Consider the following 20,233-nt stretch of genomic DNA (forward strand, 5'->3'; position numbering starts at 1 on the left):
CTAAAGATTTACTTATTTATTTGCTTACTTTTATCAATTCTTTTTGTCTTCTCTCCAATTATTTTTTGCACTTGTCCTGCTTCTCTAGTCGGTTTTTTACCTGTTATGATGGTAAACTTTCCAGGTAGGACCAGGTCCCAAAATGTTCTTGGGTCCAAAGCTTTAGTTTGAGCTCACTCATTCCTCTTTTTAAATCCCATCACTTTTCTTTTTCATTTCTTTTTTTTTTTTTTTTTGTTAATGTTTCTTTTTTTCATTTGGAATATTTTTTGAGCCTTTGTGACAAAGTAATTTTGTGCTTCTGTTTTACTATATTAATACCAAGTTAACTAGAACCTGGCCTTAGTGATATAATATTAATTTAAAAATCATATACAAATCAAATAAAGTGCAGAGCATTCAGAAACACATAACTGGAAGTCAATAATCTTTGACTGAAATGTGTTAATAACAATTTCAGTCAAGGCTGCAAGACTGGATATATTTGGCTTATGGGCTTTGAGTTGGACCCCAGCACTGTTAGTCACTTTGATGCTAAGTATGTGATAGTAAAAAGTTCAAAGACTTAAGGCATGCATTTTTTTCCCCAGTATTCTTTTAACTGGTATAAAAGCAAATAAGAAGAGCAAACAAACAAAAAACACATTCAGATAACCTTCTTTCAAAAGAAATCTTTAAAAAGCAAAAACAAACTGTATTCAATAAATATGTAATATAGGATTTATTTATTTTTGTTCTTTGAAGTCATCCATCTTGATCTCATGATTGGTTTAGATTTGCTCAAAGTCAGAAGGAAAATGGGAGGTGAGATGTTCCAGTCACTGGTTCTGTCCCTGTCAGAAGGTGGCAGTGCTCATCTCTCAAATGACTCAATTTCACACAAACCCAGTGTTAGAAATCTACACGTTACATAAAGCTGTTAGTAGCCATCCAATTCAAACTTAATCAAAAGCTTAAAATCTAAATCATTGGGCATTGTGCAAGTTACATGTTCTCCCTCTACTTTATTTTTTTAGATACTCTTGTTTTCTCCATTAAATCCCTAATCATAAGGAAATGGGTCAGAGTTGACCAAAATATACATTTTTACCTGCAACTTTGTTTTGCAATTGTTTTATTCTGACAATAAAATTGAATTCAAAATTTAATCACAACACTTTCTTGTTTATGGCACTAAACATGGGATAGAACATTGAATCGTTTTCTGATATATCTGCTATAGTACACACAAAGTGGGTTTTCCTTTTTCCATCCAGTTACAATTCCTTGTTACCAAAATATTTAAGCTTTCACTTCAGACACACAAATACATAGTATACATAGTATAAACACAACAATGAAAAAAACACAAAATAAATTAAAAAAAACACAAAATAAATTCAAAAACACACAAAACAATAAGAAAATGACACAAACCCATTGTTTTTTACTGTAATAATGTTTCGATTGGTCATTATTCCAAATGCTGATAATGTGGCCCTTGGATTAGATAAAATCACAGTTTGTGGCCACATGTAAGTCAATCTCTCTGGTCTAGTGACCTACAAATAATTCAAATTAATCATATGGTCCCCAAAAAGAGGTCACAAATGAAAAAAATGAAGACTACTACTACTACCAGTAATCCCATGCCTTTGTGGTTCTTCCTCACAATGAATAAGTAACTTACTCTTTTGTCGACTTTTAAAATAAATATCCTAAACATGTCCACATGATTAACACACAGTTTCAGCATGACTGACTTTAATGCCTCTTCTCATCAACTCTAACCAGATACAAAGTCACCAAAGTATTTTCCAAGTGATGGAGGCAGATGTTGTCAGAGAACGTGTGGCTTTAATGACCATGGACTAGATTGTTGGAACTTGTTGATCACAGAGGCTTGTAGTGAACGGGTTCTGTTGGGGCCGGACAGGGTGCATGTTGTGGAAGGCAGCCCCAACTCATCCTTCCACCGTAAGACTCGGTCTTTGGCTCTACAGGGGACAGCAGCACGAGCGGACGTAGGTAATGGTCCCTTGGGTGGTCGATGCTTTCCTTTAGGAACCTTGTAGAGGTAAACGTCATAATGTGGCAAACGTCCTGCTGCGGGCTTCAGCGTGCTCTGCTTGTTGAGGTGGAGCTCCAGATCGATGGTCACCTTGCAGTAAATGAGATATCAACAACATTATGCTTCATGGAAACGTTCTCTGTGGTCTGTTTGAGTGAAGACTAATTGTGTTCAGTAACTTAAAGCTACTGGAGTCAGATCGAGACATGGTATAGGCCTCATAGATCAATAAATTGAAGATCAAGTTTGTTTTAATCTTCAACCTAAACACTCTTGTTGACATTTTCAGAAAAATTTCGCGCATTTCACTGTGGGATGTGGAGTCCCGTAGACGGACGCATAGAAGTGTTTTTACCTCATTATTATAAGGATTTGCCCAAAAAAACTGCCAAAGTGACTTCCCAACACATTTCTGGTGTTTTCACGGACTGACAATTGTAACAAATCAATGACAAATGTTTAATTTGGGGTTTAAATGGAAAGATCCAAATGCAGCAGAAAAAAGGTATAGTTTTCAAGTACCAAACACAGTTGCCGCCGTGTAAACGGACAGCCAAAACGCAACAAAAATGTTGTGTTTTCTCTTCAAAATGTTGTCATGTAAACAGGGCCTGAATGTTTCACAGGTTGAAGTGATATCACGGGGAATACTGGGAACAAGCAAAATACTGTCCTCCTTGTCTGGCGAAGAAATGCAAGAAATCATGGAAAGAATGAAGTAAAAACACTTGTATGCATCCGTCTACAAGACTCCAGATTCCACAATGCGATGTGCGAAACTTTTACAACAATGTCAATAAGGGAAAGTAAAAAAAACACAAAACAAGGACTCCTCTGACAAAGACTGGCAGTTGACAGTCGAAACATGTCAGGAGATAAAAAGAAATTCCTTGTCTGAATGAACAAAACCTCAACTTAACAATAAGGGAGAGTGTTCTACAATGGACTTTTGAGCAAAACGTTCAAAGATTACCGTTTTTAGCAGCTTTAATCATGTTTCAGGGTTCGATTCAGAGGCCGTCTTAGGGGTCGACAACCCAAAACCTGCCTTTAAAAAGTCTTAAAAGCTGAAATAGCGAAATCTCCATCTGTTAAACCCTGACTAAAATGCACGTCAGGGCTTCATTTAGTCACATGCAGCTTATCCTCTTCGTGATCAGACTTCAGTCCCTGTTGGAATAGAACAGTTGGTTCGCATCATTCACAAGCTTCTAAAGTGTCTGCCATCAAGTCGCCTGAGCTGCCAAACCAGTCAATCCCTCACATGTAGACTATAAGGGCTGATGGTTTGAAAGCTGGAGGAGAATGATGCTTTTGACTGCTAATGTTTCACCAGATTTACATGTGAAAAGAATCCAGAGGGTCTTGTTCTGATTAGCAGCATTCCTCAGAGCCTCATTAGTAAAGCAGACGGAGCCAGAGCGACTCATGTGGACTTAAACCACGGTGGGGGTGTCAAGAAAAAAAAAATCATATTACACATAAATTATGAATATATTTTCCTCCATGTGTCAGCTTTTTATGCATGTGCCTATTAGTTTGTACATTTAGAGCTGGTCTCAGCGAGTGTTTTGCTGTGTTGCCTGAAACGACCAATCACAGCACCATCGTCCCACTGCGATGCCAGCCAATCACAGGCTGCGGATCGATCTCAAGTCCCAACAGGTTTCACAGGGAGAAAAAATATTTTCACACACTCTCCATGTTCAGCTCGAGAGCTTTCACCTCCCATTATTTCTCCTCATTTTCTCATTGTAGAAAGAATGCCATGAAAATATGGTGAAATAGTTCAGTTACTGAAAAACTTGTATAGTGTATGAAACCATATTACCTGGTTACGGAAGTGGCTTAGGGTCAATTTTGATGGTGAAAATTATTTTGGACAATCAAATGAAAAGTCGAAATGTCAAAAATAAAGTCGAAATTTTGAAAATAAACTCAAAATATGATATCATGATAAAAGTCGGTTTGCTAATGAAGTCAAATCTATGGAAGCTGACTAGTGCCAATTTATCATATACAACAACATTCATCAAAACTGACCCTAATCTGTTTCCGTAGCTCCTCAATAGCCACAGATGGACTGAATGCTCCACCTCTTCCAAACTTGACTGGTTTTTCCTTCTGAACAGAAAACGTTTTTGGCAATATCTCTTTAAAGTTCTTAAAGAGATTAAAACACCATGTTTATGAGAAATAATCTCTTTGTTATTAAACCCAATATCAAAGTATAGTTCAACGTATTCATCGATACACAGTATTTTGTAGATGTTTGTTGTCATAAGGTGAATTGGCCCTCGTCAGCTTCCATAGATTTGACTTTTATCACGATTTTGAGTTCATTTTTGAAATTTCAACGTTAATCTAATTTTTTCAACTTCAGTCTTGACATTATATTTCAACTTTATTCTCGAAATTTCAACTTTAATCTGGACATTTCCATTTTGTTCTTATTTTGCCCAAAATCATTTTCTCCATCAAAATTGGCCCTAATCAGCTTCCGTACCTGTTAAAGAAATGGACAGGAAGGCGTTGGTTATTATGCCGTCACTACGTTCAACAAGAAAAATGTGAATCTTTGCAATATTGTGTGTAATGTATGTAATAAAACATATACTGTAATAATGAAGTGAAAGATGTAAACCTTGTTTTTGTTTTCTTTTAGAAATGCTTTTATTTTGTAAAATGGAAACCAAGGCTTTAATTAGCTGATTGCTTCCAGTTTTCTGAATTTTATAGTCCTGTAGATACGTTGACAGAAAATTATCATATCTACGTTTGATTTGTTTGTATGTGTGACTTTGAAAAACTCTTATTCTTGTTATTTGCTGTAACATCTGGTTCGGCTGAATATTATGAGACATATTTCTATATATCCTAGTTAGCGATCAGGTGTTAAAAACTATCCAAACGCTAATGTCATCCTTCTGAAAATGGTGCACAACCTTTAAAACTTGCACCCAAATATATCAAAGCATGATGCTGTTTACACCATCAGGTAAATGATATAAAAACTGCCAAATTCAGATGATTTGAGCTTTCTTGTGTATGTAACAAGGAAGCAATAATATAACTAATTTCAGGAATAAAAGTAACTGGGTTAAAGCACTGTTTATGAGCTGAACAGCAGTAATTACTCAAATGTAATTTAAATTAAATACAATGGGTACATTTTATGTAAAGTGCTTGTTGATACTGTATGTGCATGGACTGAAAGTAACATCTGGACAGCTGTGCATTCCAGGATCAGCGATCCGGAGGGATCACTGAGTGAAAGTTCAACCTAAAGTGGAGGTGAGAGCAGTTTTATTTCTCTCATGGTTCAGTCTATTATTAGATAGTCGTAATGCTCCATGAAAGTCGTATAATCCTGCCTCTTACATCCTTGTGTGCGTGGAAATCTGTGAATCAGAGGTCATCCAGTCTGGATGCTGCAACTACTGCTTGAGACTGAATTTCAATGGCAACAATTAATGCTCTGTGTGAAGACGCTAACACATGTATTACTGCCAGCTACAGGTTAATGTGCAGCAGAAAGAAGGAGGTGACGAAATCTCATAAAAGCTCAACATAAAAAAACACACACAAAAAAAAGAAAAACTCTCAGGGCTACGCAGAGGTGCTGTAATACGCAGGGAAAACAAAAAGTAGAATCTTTAATTAAAGATTTAATTAAAGACATGATTATGACTGCACTGTAATAATATTTCTCCTTCGATAAGCTAACCATCACAAACAATGCTATGTATTGTAGATAGGAATAGATATACTGTATATTAAGCATGCAGTCTGTCACCATGTTCCTCTTGAAGCGATGACAACACCTCCCCCATGTCATGGCCACTTGTTGCCATGGTGTCCATTCCCTGGTACTTACGGCTTCACAGGCTCCAATTTTAGTGTTGTCAAGTGTGTTTGGACCACCATGTCCTCATAGATGCCAGCTATATGCTCATGCATGTGTGTGTGTGGCTCTTGTTGCTGTTTTCCTTTCTGTATTTAAAATCTTCTTTCTTACACCTAAATATGATCTTGTTCCGCTCTTCCTTTGCATTCATTTGAGGAGAAAAGGCGGGTGCAGTCACCCCAGCTCTCGTCCCTGGGAAGGATCCGCCTCAAAGTCGATGTTTAACCTTCCTCAGTCGTCCAATATGAAGGCTGGTAAAGGGCTGCAGGTGCTGCAGGCCTCTCATAGAGGGCTGTTTCTGGCTCTACTTCTGTCCTTGAGGAAATGTTATTTGACTTTCACACCAAATACTGCACCAGACTGCCTTAGATGTGACTTAGAAATGTCTTATTTTGAGAAGTTTTTAAAGACTATTTCAATCTCTGATAAGAAATAAACAAAGAAACAATCATATTTACTGTTTCACAGGATATTACGGATAGAATCAATCTTTTCCTAAAGACTTTGAACATTCTTTGTGGCTTTTACTGCCACTACAGTCAGCTTGTTTTTGTTCATTCTTTTTAAATAACTTAAATTAGTTTTTTAGTGCATGTTACTCCAGAAGACCCTGTACAGGATAGAAAGCTGTAAAATGACTGAATGAATGTTATCTTGTGATTGGCCTTTTCCGTTTGTGTCCATAGTGGCTTGACTGGAAAGTCTTTATTCATTTATATGCATGAAGTAGCAGATCCATTCCTAATCATCATTTCTGTTATATTGTTAACGTGTTGGTGGTCTAATTATCTGAATCAGTGCTTATTCCCTTTTGTGTTTATGAGTGTTGGGGTTTTCTTATTCCTTATTTACCATTCATTTCTTTCTCTTTTTTTTACTTGTTCTGGTTTCATTATTCTCTAATCCATTGGATGCTCTTCTGACAATCTTTCTTTCTTCTGATTGTTTTCAGTGAATCTTCATATCTTCATTGTTTTTCTCCATTGTTTTCTTCATTCGATCTATCATGGTATTTCCTCTGCTTATCCCACTTGTTGTTCCCAACAATGTGTATTATTCCAGGTAACCACGTATTACTGTTTAGCTTGTAGTGATCAAGCCATTTTAAGCATGCTGTCTTGCATCTTTTTGCATTGCGCAGCATTTCTTTGCACTAAGGAAATTGATTTTTTTCGTATGATTTTGAAGATGCAGAAACTGCCGTTTTCGTTGGTGCTTTTTCTCCAGCTTAAAAGCCTGTTCCAAATGTACGTGAGGGTAAAAAAACATGAAGATAAAGTTTTTTTGTATTGACTATTAGTGTTTGAGAGGTAAGAATCTACAGGGATTGTTGGCATTCTTGATGCACGGAAGGTTAAAAAGTATAAAAACTGAATGTAAAGGTCTTGCAATCCAATAGATATGTAAAAAGTGACAAACTCTGTGTGAAAGTGAAGAAAAAGCACATTTAAAGACAAGGATCGAAGAAGCTGCGTCGGAAGCCATGCAGACAACAGTCGGAAAAGTAAAGGGTTGAAGCAACACAGAGGAAGCGGTCATGTTAAAAAGGTTTATTTCAACAACAATCTGAATTCTTGTTTGTTTATTCTCAGTTCAAAGTCCCAAAAAAGTACAAAAAAAAAAAAACAATTACATCAAAGGATTAGAAATCACATCAATGAAAACCAAGACACATTGTGTTGTTTCTTTAGATTCAATCCAAGCAAACCTTTTTTTTTTCTTCCAATATTTATACATACTCACTGGATTAGTCAGACAAACATCAAAACCTCTCAGTAGCTTTATCTTCTTCTTTTTTTAAACAACATTTTACGTAAGTTTTAAACTTCTGTTTGATTTCTTGCTTTTTACAAAATACACCAATGCAGACAGGGGGAGGGTGAGTATTCACATATAATTGTAATAATGTTAACTTTTCACAGTATGTGTGTATGCTTCATATGTCTGTATGCGTGTGTGTGTGTGTGTGTGTGTGTGTGTGTGTGTGCGTGTGTGTGTGTGTGTGTGTGTGTGTGTGTGTGTGTGTGTGTGTGTGTGTGTGTGTGTGTGTGTGTGTGTGTGTGTGCAGGTAAGAAGTTAGGGTGCGTGGAGTGACAGCAACGGGGGGGGCGGATTGGGGGCGAGGCTGCAAAACAGGGAAGCGATGGATGTTGGGCAGGGCTGCTGGGTGTCAGCAGGGGAGGGGCTTGGGCAGTGACAAGGCGGGGTGTGGTAGTGTACGTTTCCTTTTTCTTTTTTTTGCAGCGACCCAAGGCTGCTTAGTGGCAGTGCTGTCGTGTTGGCAACGGTTGCAGATTGTTGGTTGGCTGGTACGTTAGTTGGTAGGCTGGTTGGTTGGTTGACTGGTTGGTTGGTTGACTGGATAAGTGTGACCAACAGTAGATTTCAGGCTCCCGCTGTGGCTGCACTTTTCAAGCGTGGTGTTGGTGGGTTTCTGGGGGTCGTTTTTGCTTTTTTCATTTGTTTCACATCATGTTGTTCTGCAGTGAGTTTACCTCCGAGGAGTTCTCCTCGCCCAGGACCTTGTGGTTCTCGTGTTTGGGGGTCAGAGAGTTGTGGATGTTCAGGGAGTCGTCCTCCTTGGGTGGAGCCTTCACTGGATCCTCCAGTTTATTCTGGGAATGAGGATCATCCTACCCAAGAAGGGGTGGAGGAGGTGAAAGGGTAGGAGTATAGAAAACAATTAGAACAATAAAAAGCTTCTTCGTTCTCTAGTAACTTGAAACCTGCAGACTGATGGCGCCAACGTCAGTCACTGTTTAATATTTTATATTGTTCAAATATTGTTAGAAAGCTACAGAAGTGTTTTGCATTCACTTGAAAAAAAATCCAGTTTTACTAAATATTTTATTTATTTTTTTGGTTGGTTTTTTGGGCTATTTTTAAGTAATTTTGAGTAATTTTTTCCTTCTGTTTTAATGACTAATAGCCCTAATACTAGTTAGCCCAAACAAACCAAAAAAATAAATAATTCAGAAAAACCAAGTGAATGCAATATGCTTTTGTAGAAATCCACATTTATGCTTGATTATTTCAATGTTAAGTGTTAAAGTAACAATTTTTAATTTCCAACCATTTAACCACAGATCATATATATATATATATATATTATCATAAACTTGTAACTAATAAATTTGTAACTAGTAACAATTCATTCATACAGTTTTATTCTAAAATGTTCCAATTTGAAATTTACTTCCAGCAAATGTATTTATCTAATTTGATATTAGTTTGTTGATGGCTAATGAATTGATTCATTCCATAGTGTATTTTTATTTTTTGTAATGCATTTGCCTTGCAAATAGCTTTCACATTGAGGCTAATCTGTGCGTCAACTTGAATGAAATGATGGTTACAGCATTAAAAACAAGCAGCAAACATTTCTATAGTGAAAATAAATAGTTTTACAGGTCAATGTTTATCTGTCATGGTGAATTTGGCTGAGGAGACGTTGAGGTGAACTACATGAGCCTCATTGCCAACCCCCCCCCCCCCCCCCCCAGCAACCCAGAAAGCACATGCACATCCACATGCAAGATCCCAACAACAAAACATCCAACATACAGGAATGACCGCTCATGCAGAACACCTCGTCTCCAGTTCCCTCCATTGTTGTGTTCGCACTCATATGAAGATAAATAAACTAAATACAGACCAAACATCAGTTATCTGTGGGTACCACCTTCATACATTCCCATGCAGTTGCCAAGGGGACAAAACAACATTGTGTCACAGTGTTTTAGCTTAATTCAATTAAGGTCAGAGAGGAAGAATTGATCGCAGGTTCTATTTTAGCTTCATTTTCCAGCCTTTTTATCCCCATTACATTTGCATGGCGTCATTGACCCTGATGGACTGCAGCGTCCTGGGGGGGCGTCAGTCAGGGGTTAGCTACCACAGTCGCATAACTAATCAGTCGCACAGTCACACACACACACACACATATATTCCACACCCTGAGGCCTGTGCCATTTACAAACACTCTCTAATTGAATGTTTACCTTTGGGTTTAATGGAACTTTCACAAAAGGAAAAGCAGTGAGAGCATTTACCGGCTGGCTGATGGCCTAGATAGTAACTTCGGGCAGAACGTGTGGATACGTCACTTCCATGGTTACTGGGTAGGAGCCCTCTGTCCTCCCGTCGGGGTGAAACTGTAAAACGTTTGGTGTTTGTTTGATTTCATAGTGGTTTGTGCCATGGGTGGAGGGGGGGTCGGGCAGCGGGTGGAGGGAGTTAACGAGGACTTCTGAGTGGGTGTTGTTTTGAGGGGAAGTGGGAACAGAGATAAACAGGGTTTTGATGATGATGATGGTGATAATGAAAGCACATGGACAGTTCTGGATTTAATTGGCGCTCAGAGGGTTGATGTGATGATTAAAAGACACAGAGGCCATTTGTATTATTTTAGATTGTCCTTATATTACACACTGATCAGTCGTATCATTATGACCATTAGGAATTAAGGGCGCTAAAGAAAGGGGAAAAGTGAAGACAATGTAATTGCTAGACTGTTTGGTCGTTGCATGTCTAAAACCAAAGGTCATGTAGGGTGATTTTTTTTAGTTATTTTAATTACACGAGGCAAACGAGGAGCTCTAGCTCACAAATTAATGACGATTCTGAGAGAAAATGTGGCTGAACATGAGAGTTTTTTGCATCTATGGATGCAGTGATCCTGTCTAATGCTTAATGCAGTGCTTGTCATGTGTATGGAGGAATGACACATGTGCGCGACAAACAGGAGGACATCTTTAAATTTCATGCCAATCTCCTATAAAAGCTTTCTTCATTGACAATAAAGATCATTAACACTAAACACACAAAGAATGTAACAATGAGAAGCCTAAAAATGTAGCAGAGATTAAAAGAGCATTAAATTATTAGACAGCATTAGACATGAACCAGGAACAAAATGTAACGTGGAACTAAAATGCAAAAATTATGATATACCTCGGCATGTACTTCACATGGAGCTTAACAATAAACAAACTTTCAATAGCTGACTTTAAAAAAAATCCTTTTTTGTTCTCTTAAGCTTTTCTTTTTGTCACAGATTTCTTTATTTCCTATATTTTTGACTGCTGCAATTTAACATTTGTTTTTTTTGTGCAGGTGATAATAATTTAATTTAGTTTTTGATTTATTATGAAATATTATGTTACTTGTTATATTATGTTCCCTCTTAGTTCATGAAATTTGAAAATGTGTTATTTGTCAGGATTGTTTGGGGTTCAAAAGTGGGAAATACCCAAAAAAAAGGTGAGAACTACTTGCTTAATGGATCAATTTTGTGCATGGAAAGAATCAGAACTGGTCCTCAAAAGAATGAAAGAAGGCTGAGCAAGTGAGTTTTGGTGTAAAAGTAACTGGTTTAGGCTTTCTAAAGGCTACAAGTAATGTTTTATTTTGAATCCGTGTATCCTGCAGACCATTTGCGTACTTTAATATTTAAATAAAAATACCTAAACTTGTGTATGATGTTATGGAAACAGTTTTTCCCCATTGGTCACAAGTCAAATGATTCAAAAATAAGCAGTTTGAGACTTTTAAAATCTGCATATGTGGGCTTTGGCGGACAAACAAGTGGAGTGAATTAAAGCCCAACATAACAGTGTTTAAAGACGATACTAGTGGAGTCCATGCCTCGCTGGATTAGAGTTATTCTAGGAACAACGGTGACTTCTTACACTGAAAGGTGGCCTCATTGTTATGGCTGATCGGTGTAATTGACAGAAATATTTTATCTTTATTATTGTTATTATTATATCTGCTTTGGTTTTGCACATCCACCTCCAACCCTGCTGCGTTTGGACTTTAGGTCACATTGGTTTCATGATGTCAGCACGAGAGCTCATTCAGTCGATGGGAATGAAATCCTTTCAGATATTGCAGCCAGCTCAATTCATTCTGCGACTTAAATTTGTTAAGTATTGACAGAAAACAATTTAATTTCACTGCCGGTTGCAGAGAAAAACCATGTGTGTGAATTACAGTGAAGCCAAGATTGAGAACACAAGGGTTCAATCTTCCTCTGTGAATGAAATACAAAGCTTTCTATTACTGCAGGAAAACCTAAGTGCTGCCGTGTGGACAAAAGACTGACGTGTGTGTGTGTGTGTGTGTGTGTGTGTGTGTGTGTGTGTGTGTGTGTGTGTGTGTGTGTGTGTGTGTGTGTGTGTGTGTGTGTGTGTGTGTGTGTGTGTGTGTGTGTGTGTGTGCGTGTGCGCGCGCTTTCTGGACATGTGACAAGGACTTTACAAGGTGGACAGATCCCTGCAGCAGACAGATTTTAAATCGGTTAATCACTGGGTTCAGATTTTTACCTGCAGGATGTGTAATTCTTAATTTAGATCACATCAGTAGTTATTGACGGTATCTCTGTGATCAACTTTACATGTATCATCCACTATCCAATGATGTGGATTTTGGTGGTGATTTCTGCTTTACAGTCTTAATGCAACAAAAAGTGTTTACTGATTTACTGCAAACAATGGTTGTCATTAATGATAAGAAACAATATCAGACGTTCTCCTACTTTTCCTGCTTAGAATCACATCTGACTCGGTGTTTTTTTTTCTATTTGGTATTTAGTCAAAATATAGAAACAAACATGTTCTTAAAACATCATGTTTCGTTGTATTCTTTGAGCTTTCTCATCTGAATGTCATTCATGTTTGTAAAATATAAAAACAGTAAACTTCCTGTTAAAGTTACTGCTCTGGGTGGGAGGCCAAGTGTTTTTTTAAGATGTATTGTCAGCCTTTCATTTTTTAATCATTAGTGCTGCTAAAAACCAGGGTTAATTTTAACAGCAACATTTGATTTAATCTTAGGCCAAGTCGTTTGCCTAAAATGCAACTTAGTTTTTGTCAAAATGTAGTCATCAGGACTATAGTATCAACAAGTTTTAGTCTTTAGTCGACTCAATTTGTTGCAGTTATAATAAACTGAAATATAAAACAAAAGAGCATTTAAAAAAAATAATAATAAATTCATATGGGATGTTATTAATATTTGTAAATACACAAAGACAGATTTGATGTGATCAATGCACAAGCTGTCACACTTCCTATTGGATGACTTATTGGCTTGTCCCGACTTCAACGCAAAATAGTTTTGATTGAATACCTTCCAAAAAAGGAAATTGGTTCTGATTGGATTTCCTCACGTGTAAACACTACAGTTTAGTTTTTATTAGTTGATGAAAGTATCAATTCATTTCCATAGAGTTTTTGTTGACATGTATTTTTTTTTTTAAATCAGTAATAGTCTCGTTATAGTCACTTTTAAAACATTTAGTCGACGAAAACTGTAAGGAAAATATTTAGTCGACTAATTTAACATTGCTTGAAACAGATGCAAGAGGATTAAAGAATAGCTTTAGGAAGAAAAAGCAGGGATTTTAATTATTAGTTAGAATTTGTGGTTTATTTAACTGGTTACTGCTTACACAGGAAGTAGAGCACACTGTAACATCCACAGAAATAATGTAAATATTGATGGTAATTTGATGCAATAAGCAAGTTTTAAAAATGTGCATAATTAGCTTGTTACAAACAAGTTGCTGCTTTTGAGTGCTCTTTGTTAATGAGATGTGGACGCTTTCATATCGATGAGAGGTCAAAGGTCATTGTCTACACTGGAGCTGCTGTTTAATCGATTTGGTGGGTGGGGGTTGAAGAGGAGTCAGACTTGGGCTGCGTCACTCAGTTGAGGAGAAGGTGATTGACAGGGCCACAGTTACAATGAAAGAGCCGTTTAGGGAGGTGAGGGGGGGGAGTCGGGACTGTCTGATATATCGGGGTATTTGCTCTTACCTCGCAGTCGGACTCCTCTTTGGTCTTACACTCCCAGGTGTATCTGCTCATGGTTTTCTGAGGGGAGGGGGATGGGGCAGAGGGTTATAACTCCTCAAAAACCAAACAAAGTATCCTTAGAGAGAGAGAGAAACAGTAAAGGGACAGGCAGATAAAGAAAGAGGCCTGAGGTGACAGAGAAAAGGGGAGTGATAGAGAGATTATAGAGGATGTAGTGAAAGATTGAGAGAAGAAGCAGACTGAAGGAGATTAAGACAGACAGATAAACAGACAGAGAGAGATGGAGCACTGGAGATGGAGACCAAAGCGTCCCTTTAGCTGATACTCAGCTGGTCTCAGATGTTATCCAGTTCTGATGAACCCCTTTTTGAGGTTCTTGGACACAGTGGCACAGACACTGGGCTGTTAGTGTGAACAGATATTAGCGTTTCTATTAGACGGGGTTGTTTGTTTTAGGGTTTTTGTTTAAAAAAAGTGGAAAAGTAGAAAGCCACTGCCTGTTTGTGGTGTGAGAAAACCAGTATGAGATAATGGGTTTCATGGGAGATGAGGAGATATCTAATAAAACTGGATTATTTAGCATATGTGAAATTAGGCATATGCTAATGTGAAAGTTTTATTTTCTTATTTCCTTATAGGTTTTATTTTATTTTTCAAGTTTCACCAGTTAATACATAATACAACAAACAGAAAGAATGCAAAAGAGAAAAGAAGAACTAAAGTTTTATAAGCAGGTTTGAGTCAGTAATGGTTCATTCAATACATATTCTATATATAGTTCATTTGTTCATTCTCTCTATGATTTGTGAAGGGACTGGTGCTTTCTGCTTCTCGTTATACTCTGGTACACCATGAAGGTATGTTTTTAACAGAGTAGTAAAATGTGTTAACATAAAACAATAACAGAGAAACACAGAATGAACAAATGATTAATTAGTTCAAAAAGTCTAAATATTCATATTAGATATTGGATTTTAAACAAGCTGACTGTGATACCATCAAAGTTTAAAACTTTCATTAATTATAAACATGGCAATCAAATTTCAAAAATATAAATGGCTTTATTGAAACGCTTTTGTAGGAAGGAATATGGGAAGATCAACTTTATATGTAATCAATTTCTTTAAACTACAACATTTTAGGTTGTAGAATGTTACATTTTTTAAACGCCCCCCAAACAATGATATAACAATAAACATATATTCACAAATACAATATCATTTTCAATGCATAACAAGTAATATAAAGAAATAATTTTGATTTTATTTTGTTCTGTAAGTCAGAAATTGGTTCAGTTGAATCATTTCATAAACAATTGGAATAACATGACATATTACCTAAGTAAAATTACCTTTAAATGCTGAAAACCAAAAAGTTTTACATATACTAAATAATCCAGTAAAATACAATTTTGTAATAAAATGAAGGAGTTGGTTGGTATTAAATTCAAAGTGTTCAGCATATTTTTTACATTGATGTTCGGATTTTAATGACAAACATTGGGTTAAAAGGCCAAGTAGTTATGGTTATGATGAAAGGATAAGACACTACTGCCTCTAAAGATAGGAATGATAACATCTCTGGAAAGAAATGACAATTACATGGGGAACAAATGATTAAAAACTTCTCAAACGCTAACCAAAACCACTGATGGAGTTGTTAGAGGGTGGTACCACATCTTTAAAAACCTATAATTAGAAATAACAAATCAAAGTAAAAACTCTACTCCAGATGTAGTACTAAAATTACCCATGCTGCTACAACTTCAGTATTAGCACATTAGCAATACTAGCTATCCATGCTTCTGTTAGTGAGTCAGCTCTCCGCTGCCACTTGCAGGCAGCAAAGGTAGCAGAGAAATGTTGCATCCCAGATGTTTATCCTGATGAGTGATTATTTCTCCATCTTGGCCCCTCACTTGGTTAGCTTACCTGGCTGCCTCGCCGATCCTTTCCCCACAAACCACAATAAAACTTTAACAGCCCCTTTGCCCACCTCCACTTGTTCTCAGGATAAACAATATTTGTAAACCATTCACTTCTGTCAACATTAGTAAAGCAGAGCGGCAGTGGATGACATGGCCATCTTAGCGACAGAGCAGGCATGCCATGACATACCAATGCAAGAGGTGATCAGATAGAAAGCAGGTTAGAGAGAGAGCTGGGATGGGGAGGGGTCGTGGTGAGGAGTTTTCTCTTGGCACAGTCCATAAATGCTCATTCTGCAATGATTCAAGGGGATTTGAACTCTGACCTTGACTCTGTGAGTGCTGCAAATCAACCTGAGCTGATTTAAGCTTCATATGGTCTTTGTCAGGTCACTCAATGGAGTTAAAGTTCATGTGCTGTGACCTCAAAGAACAGTCTGACCTTAATATGAAAAACAAAATGATTACAAGCTCCGTTCATACAGTGCTCAAGTTATTATCAAAACTTTCCTGGAAAAAAAGACACTATGTGGTACTCCTGACGTTGCCTGAATGGATGCCCTCATGGTAAACTGAGAGGTCTTGTTTGCAGCATATAAACTATGCTAGTTTCAGATCTACATGATCAACCTGAAAGCTTGTTTTAACATCCACATTGAGTTGCTCACGAAGACAATTTAATTCTAGCCTTGACTTGTAGTGTTAAATGTCTTCTTTTACGCTGAAAGTGTGCTCTTATGGTTTTTATGAGCACCTGGATGTCTAGTAGGGTTGGGCATCGAGTATCGATTGGTTCTGGGATTAACTTTCCAATTCTCACGGAATCGTTCAAATTTTTTGATTTCGATTCCTACTTCGTCCGCCCACCGGAAGAAGAAGCCGCTGAGCACCGACAAAGAAAAATACACTGGAAGTGTTTGAGTTTGCAAAACCATGAACAGTGTGCAGCAGAAGTATCCCCGTTTTTATCCTGTACCTGCTGCTAATCTAGACTGGGGAATGGAATGGGACACCCTTCTGAGAAAGACACTTAGGGTGGAGTTCTGTTGCGTTTACACCCTCCAGTACAGTAGGTGGCAATATGCACCTATTCAAGTTGATTGCAACATGCCAATAACCAAGAAAGAACTGTTGTACATTTGATGTTGTGCACCAGGTTAGCACATCAGTGGGATCAAAGTAACATATTTAAGTACCTGCAGCATCAGACGCTCACTTTTTTATGAGGTTTTCAGAAATAAAGCTGTCGTGAAAAGAAAACTGATAATATTCATATTGAAGTTCATAGACTTGTAATTTATATACTAGTTGAAAACAGCGCTGTGAGAAATTCGTAGTTAAGTTCATAAAAAGTAAAAAGTTCATAGAATTAAAATTCATGGAGAGAGACTATTCCATCCAGAAAGACCTCTGGTTAGCTAACTCATTTAAAACATGTAAACTTTTTTGACCCTGCCTCTTAAAAGAATCGGAATCGTTAGGAATCGGAATCGAAACGAGGAACCGGAATCGGAATCATTCAAATGATGCCCAACCGTACTAAGGTCTAGTCGGTGCTAAATCACAAGGCAGGAGTGGAGCCATGTTGATGCTGGAAGTGAACATGACGCTGCTTCTTTGCTCCACGCCAGAGTCCAGTTGCGTGTTCACACTTGGCAGAACCTTCTGAAAAATCAAACCCTGGTGTGGATCATGTGAGCCAGAGAAGGCTTGTGTAAATGCTGCCGAGGCTACAACACTATCTATGTTCAGTATTAATGAGCAGCATTGGACATCCATCAGCTTTTATTTATATGTCTTTGTTCTGCTCTAACCATACTTCCTCACACCTTGACCCCGCCAGCCCCCACTCCTTCAGCGCTTCACACCTCAGAGTATCAGAGAATACTCATGCCCATGCATTTGGAAAGGAGCTCAAGGGGCCCGGGCAGGGTGTTGCAGGGAGATGCAGAAAAAAGGGTGAGAGAGAGGCGAGAACCACGTTACCTGACAGATAATGTTATCATAGTAAGCCAATGCACGGGCATGAGGGACGTTAGGAGGGGTGTCGCACAGTTTCCTTACATTTGGGTGGGAGCCCTCAGCGATGGTGGACAGCGAGAAATTATCATTGTGGTGCTCCGATGATGGCCGGTACTTACTGCTGGGTGTCAGAGGGGAGAGGAAAACATAAGGAGGTGGTGAAGAGAAGAGGAACCCAGGAGAACAAAAAGAAATGATGTGGAACGAACAAGAGAGTAATTTACGACAGGAGTCAAAGACAATGGCACAATAAAGATGAACAAAGTATAAATCGGAGAAAGGGTGATTTAGTAAGCAATAAAAGAGAAGTTAGGTCATAATGGGGAGGATTGGGAATTCAGGAAAAGAGTGTGAAGTGGACAGGAGGTCAAAACGATGATGACGGTGTGAAATATAAATGATAAAAAGACAAACAGAGAAGTGATTAAAATATTGAAGAATGGGTAAAAATAGGAAAGGTTTCAGAAAGGAATCAGGGGAAAATAGGATGGGTATAAAAAGCAGGACAGCAGCATTAGACAGACTGCAGACTAACTTCTGATTGTAAAAAAAAAAACACATTATATCTGTGATGCAACATACTGAGACTAAAACCAGCTCACAAACAGGATAGCAACACATTTTTACAAGAGTGAAATAAATGCACCAAAAGATTTATTTTGACTTTTAGGAGATATGAATAATGTTACTAATTAAACCTGTTGGTCATTTGAATATTTTAGACTACAAGTAAACTTTTTGAAATCCATATTGTTGTCTTAAAATCAGTAAAAGTAGACAGAAAAAGGAATTGGAGCCAGTTTAAAGTTAGACTCTCCAAAGGCTTGTAGAATGTCTCGAGTGTTCAGTGATCACGTTCCATTAAAATAGGAAACATGGTTAGTAAGAGATATGGTCACCATGGGTCAAAGAAACATATTGGTACTATGTAGATTGTAATTGGCAATAATATTTCTTGAATCCTCCCCTCTATGTGACTGATACTTAAAACACCAAACTAAGAAATGTTAGAGAATGAGTAGCTACATCGTTTTATTCAAACAGTATTTTCTGATGGCATTTGTTTTTGTGACTTGTGATAATAAAAATAATGTGTTTTCATGTGTTTGAGAAAGGAGGGATATTAAAAGAGTGATATGTTTCATCTGTCTGATTGAGATCCCTCTCCAATTCTTGGGTTGGACGATTCGTCAAAACCTCTGGATTGGGTTGATCTAAACTCTTTGTCTCAGAAACAGAATGAGTGTCATAACATTGTTGGGATTTAAAGTTTAGTTTTAGTTTTATTTCATCACTTCTGAAGAAGTTGTCATTTGTAACTGCCTAAAAACACAAACCTCGACACAGACCGGCATCATCATCATTGTTAGCTGCCCAACCGTGTTTTCCCTGTCAGATTTTCACTCTCCTCCAGATATCTATGATTAAAGAGATGTGGGTCTAATCCCAGGGTGAGCTTTGGCATTTATATTTGATAAAAAATGTGACACAGCCATCAAAGACTTATTAATAATGAGGAAGGTAGACAGAGCAAGACTTTATCATTTGGGAGTGTTAAATCTCAGGTTTGGGGGGCTCTTACTTTACTGTTAATCTGCAAACAGAAGTTAATGGTTTGAACCTTAGATTTTAAACAGAAACATTGTTTTTTTGCTACTGTCATCATCACAAATCCAGATAATCATGTTTTCAAGTTTTCTGTTAGGTCAGTATAGACAGAATAGATTCTGGAAATCTAGAAGAAGAACAAACTTCTTCAACTGTACAAAAACCCATCCAGCAACTTCAGACTTAAAGAAGGTGACTATGCATCAACAGATTCATCTGTGGTTTGCTGCACTGCAGTCACATGAAGAAATCATATATTAGACACATATCATTAAGAACTTTTAAAAGTCACGCGATAATGACACTATATCATCAAATCACTCATCAAAACTCACCTTTTAAAAACAAACTTTTAACATATGATTGCTTTGTATTTTCTTTAGTGACCTTCATTGTTGTTAGCTCTTTGACATTTTTAAAATAACGTTTTAATAACTGTAAAGTGTCTGAGTTTTTGACAAGTGTTTATAAATTAAAATGTATTATTATAATAATTATTACTATATATGTTCATTAAATCGTATTTGTTAACTCAGTGTTCCCCCTTTCTCTTATTTCTTATTTCTCTTATTCCTTTGTCCGACTACAACATTTTGCTCAGAATACTAAATTAAAACAAATATAGAACATAATGATGGAATGAATGAGTGATAACGCAAATTTTAAAGACTCTAATTATGTAAAATAGGGGGATGGATTAGTATTTACAGTCCTGAATAGATTTATTTCTACGGTCATCTCTCGCCTGGTGTGGGACCAAGACTGGGTCTTGTATTTTCAGTTCATGTTCTAATCAAGATAATTTCCATCATCATTATAATGATTATCATTTTTAGCTAAAAATAAACATTATACACCCCAGATTTTTACTGTTTTCATTTTTTTTCTTCATTTCTCTC

The 20,233-nt window shown here is 37.2% G+C and overlaps 1 protein-coding gene across 16 annotated transcripts in view; it reads right to left on the reverse strand.

Moving 5' to 3' along the window:
• Window positions 1-7,924: 7,924 nt before the first annotated feature.
• The window catches only part of cspg5a (chondroitin sulfate proteoglycan 5a), a 52,212-nt gene continuing 39,903 nt past the window's right edge, over window positions 7,925-20,233 (reverse strand). Inside the window, exons 4-7 of one of the 16 annotated variants that reach the window (XM_028470506.1) lie at window positions 17,691-17,847; window positions 13,778-13,834; window positions 10,010-10,111; window positions 8,436-8,572 (exon numbers count right to left, since the gene is read on the reverse strand). In XM_028470506.1, coding sequence (XP_028326307.1) covers window positions 10,025-10,111; window positions 13,778-13,834; window positions 17,691-17,847 — 301 coding nt within the window. In that variant the 3' untranslated portion in view covers window positions 8,436-8,572; window positions 10,010-10,024. Of the gene's footprint in view, window positions 8,591-10,009; window positions 10,112-13,777; window positions 13,835-17,690; window positions 17,848-20,233 lie in introns of all 16 variants that reach the window. The other 15 variants (XM_028470512.1, XM_028470503.1, XM_028470504.1 and 12 more) reach the window with 15 other exon arrangements.

Source organism: Gouania willdenowi, chromosome 16 (assembly GCF_900634775.1).
Source record: "Gouania willdenowi chromosome 16, fGouWil2.1, whole genome shotgun sequence".
Classification (NCBI taxonomy): Eukaryota; Metazoa; Chordata; class Actinopteri; order Blenniiformes; family Gobiesocidae; genus Gouania; species Gouania willdenowi.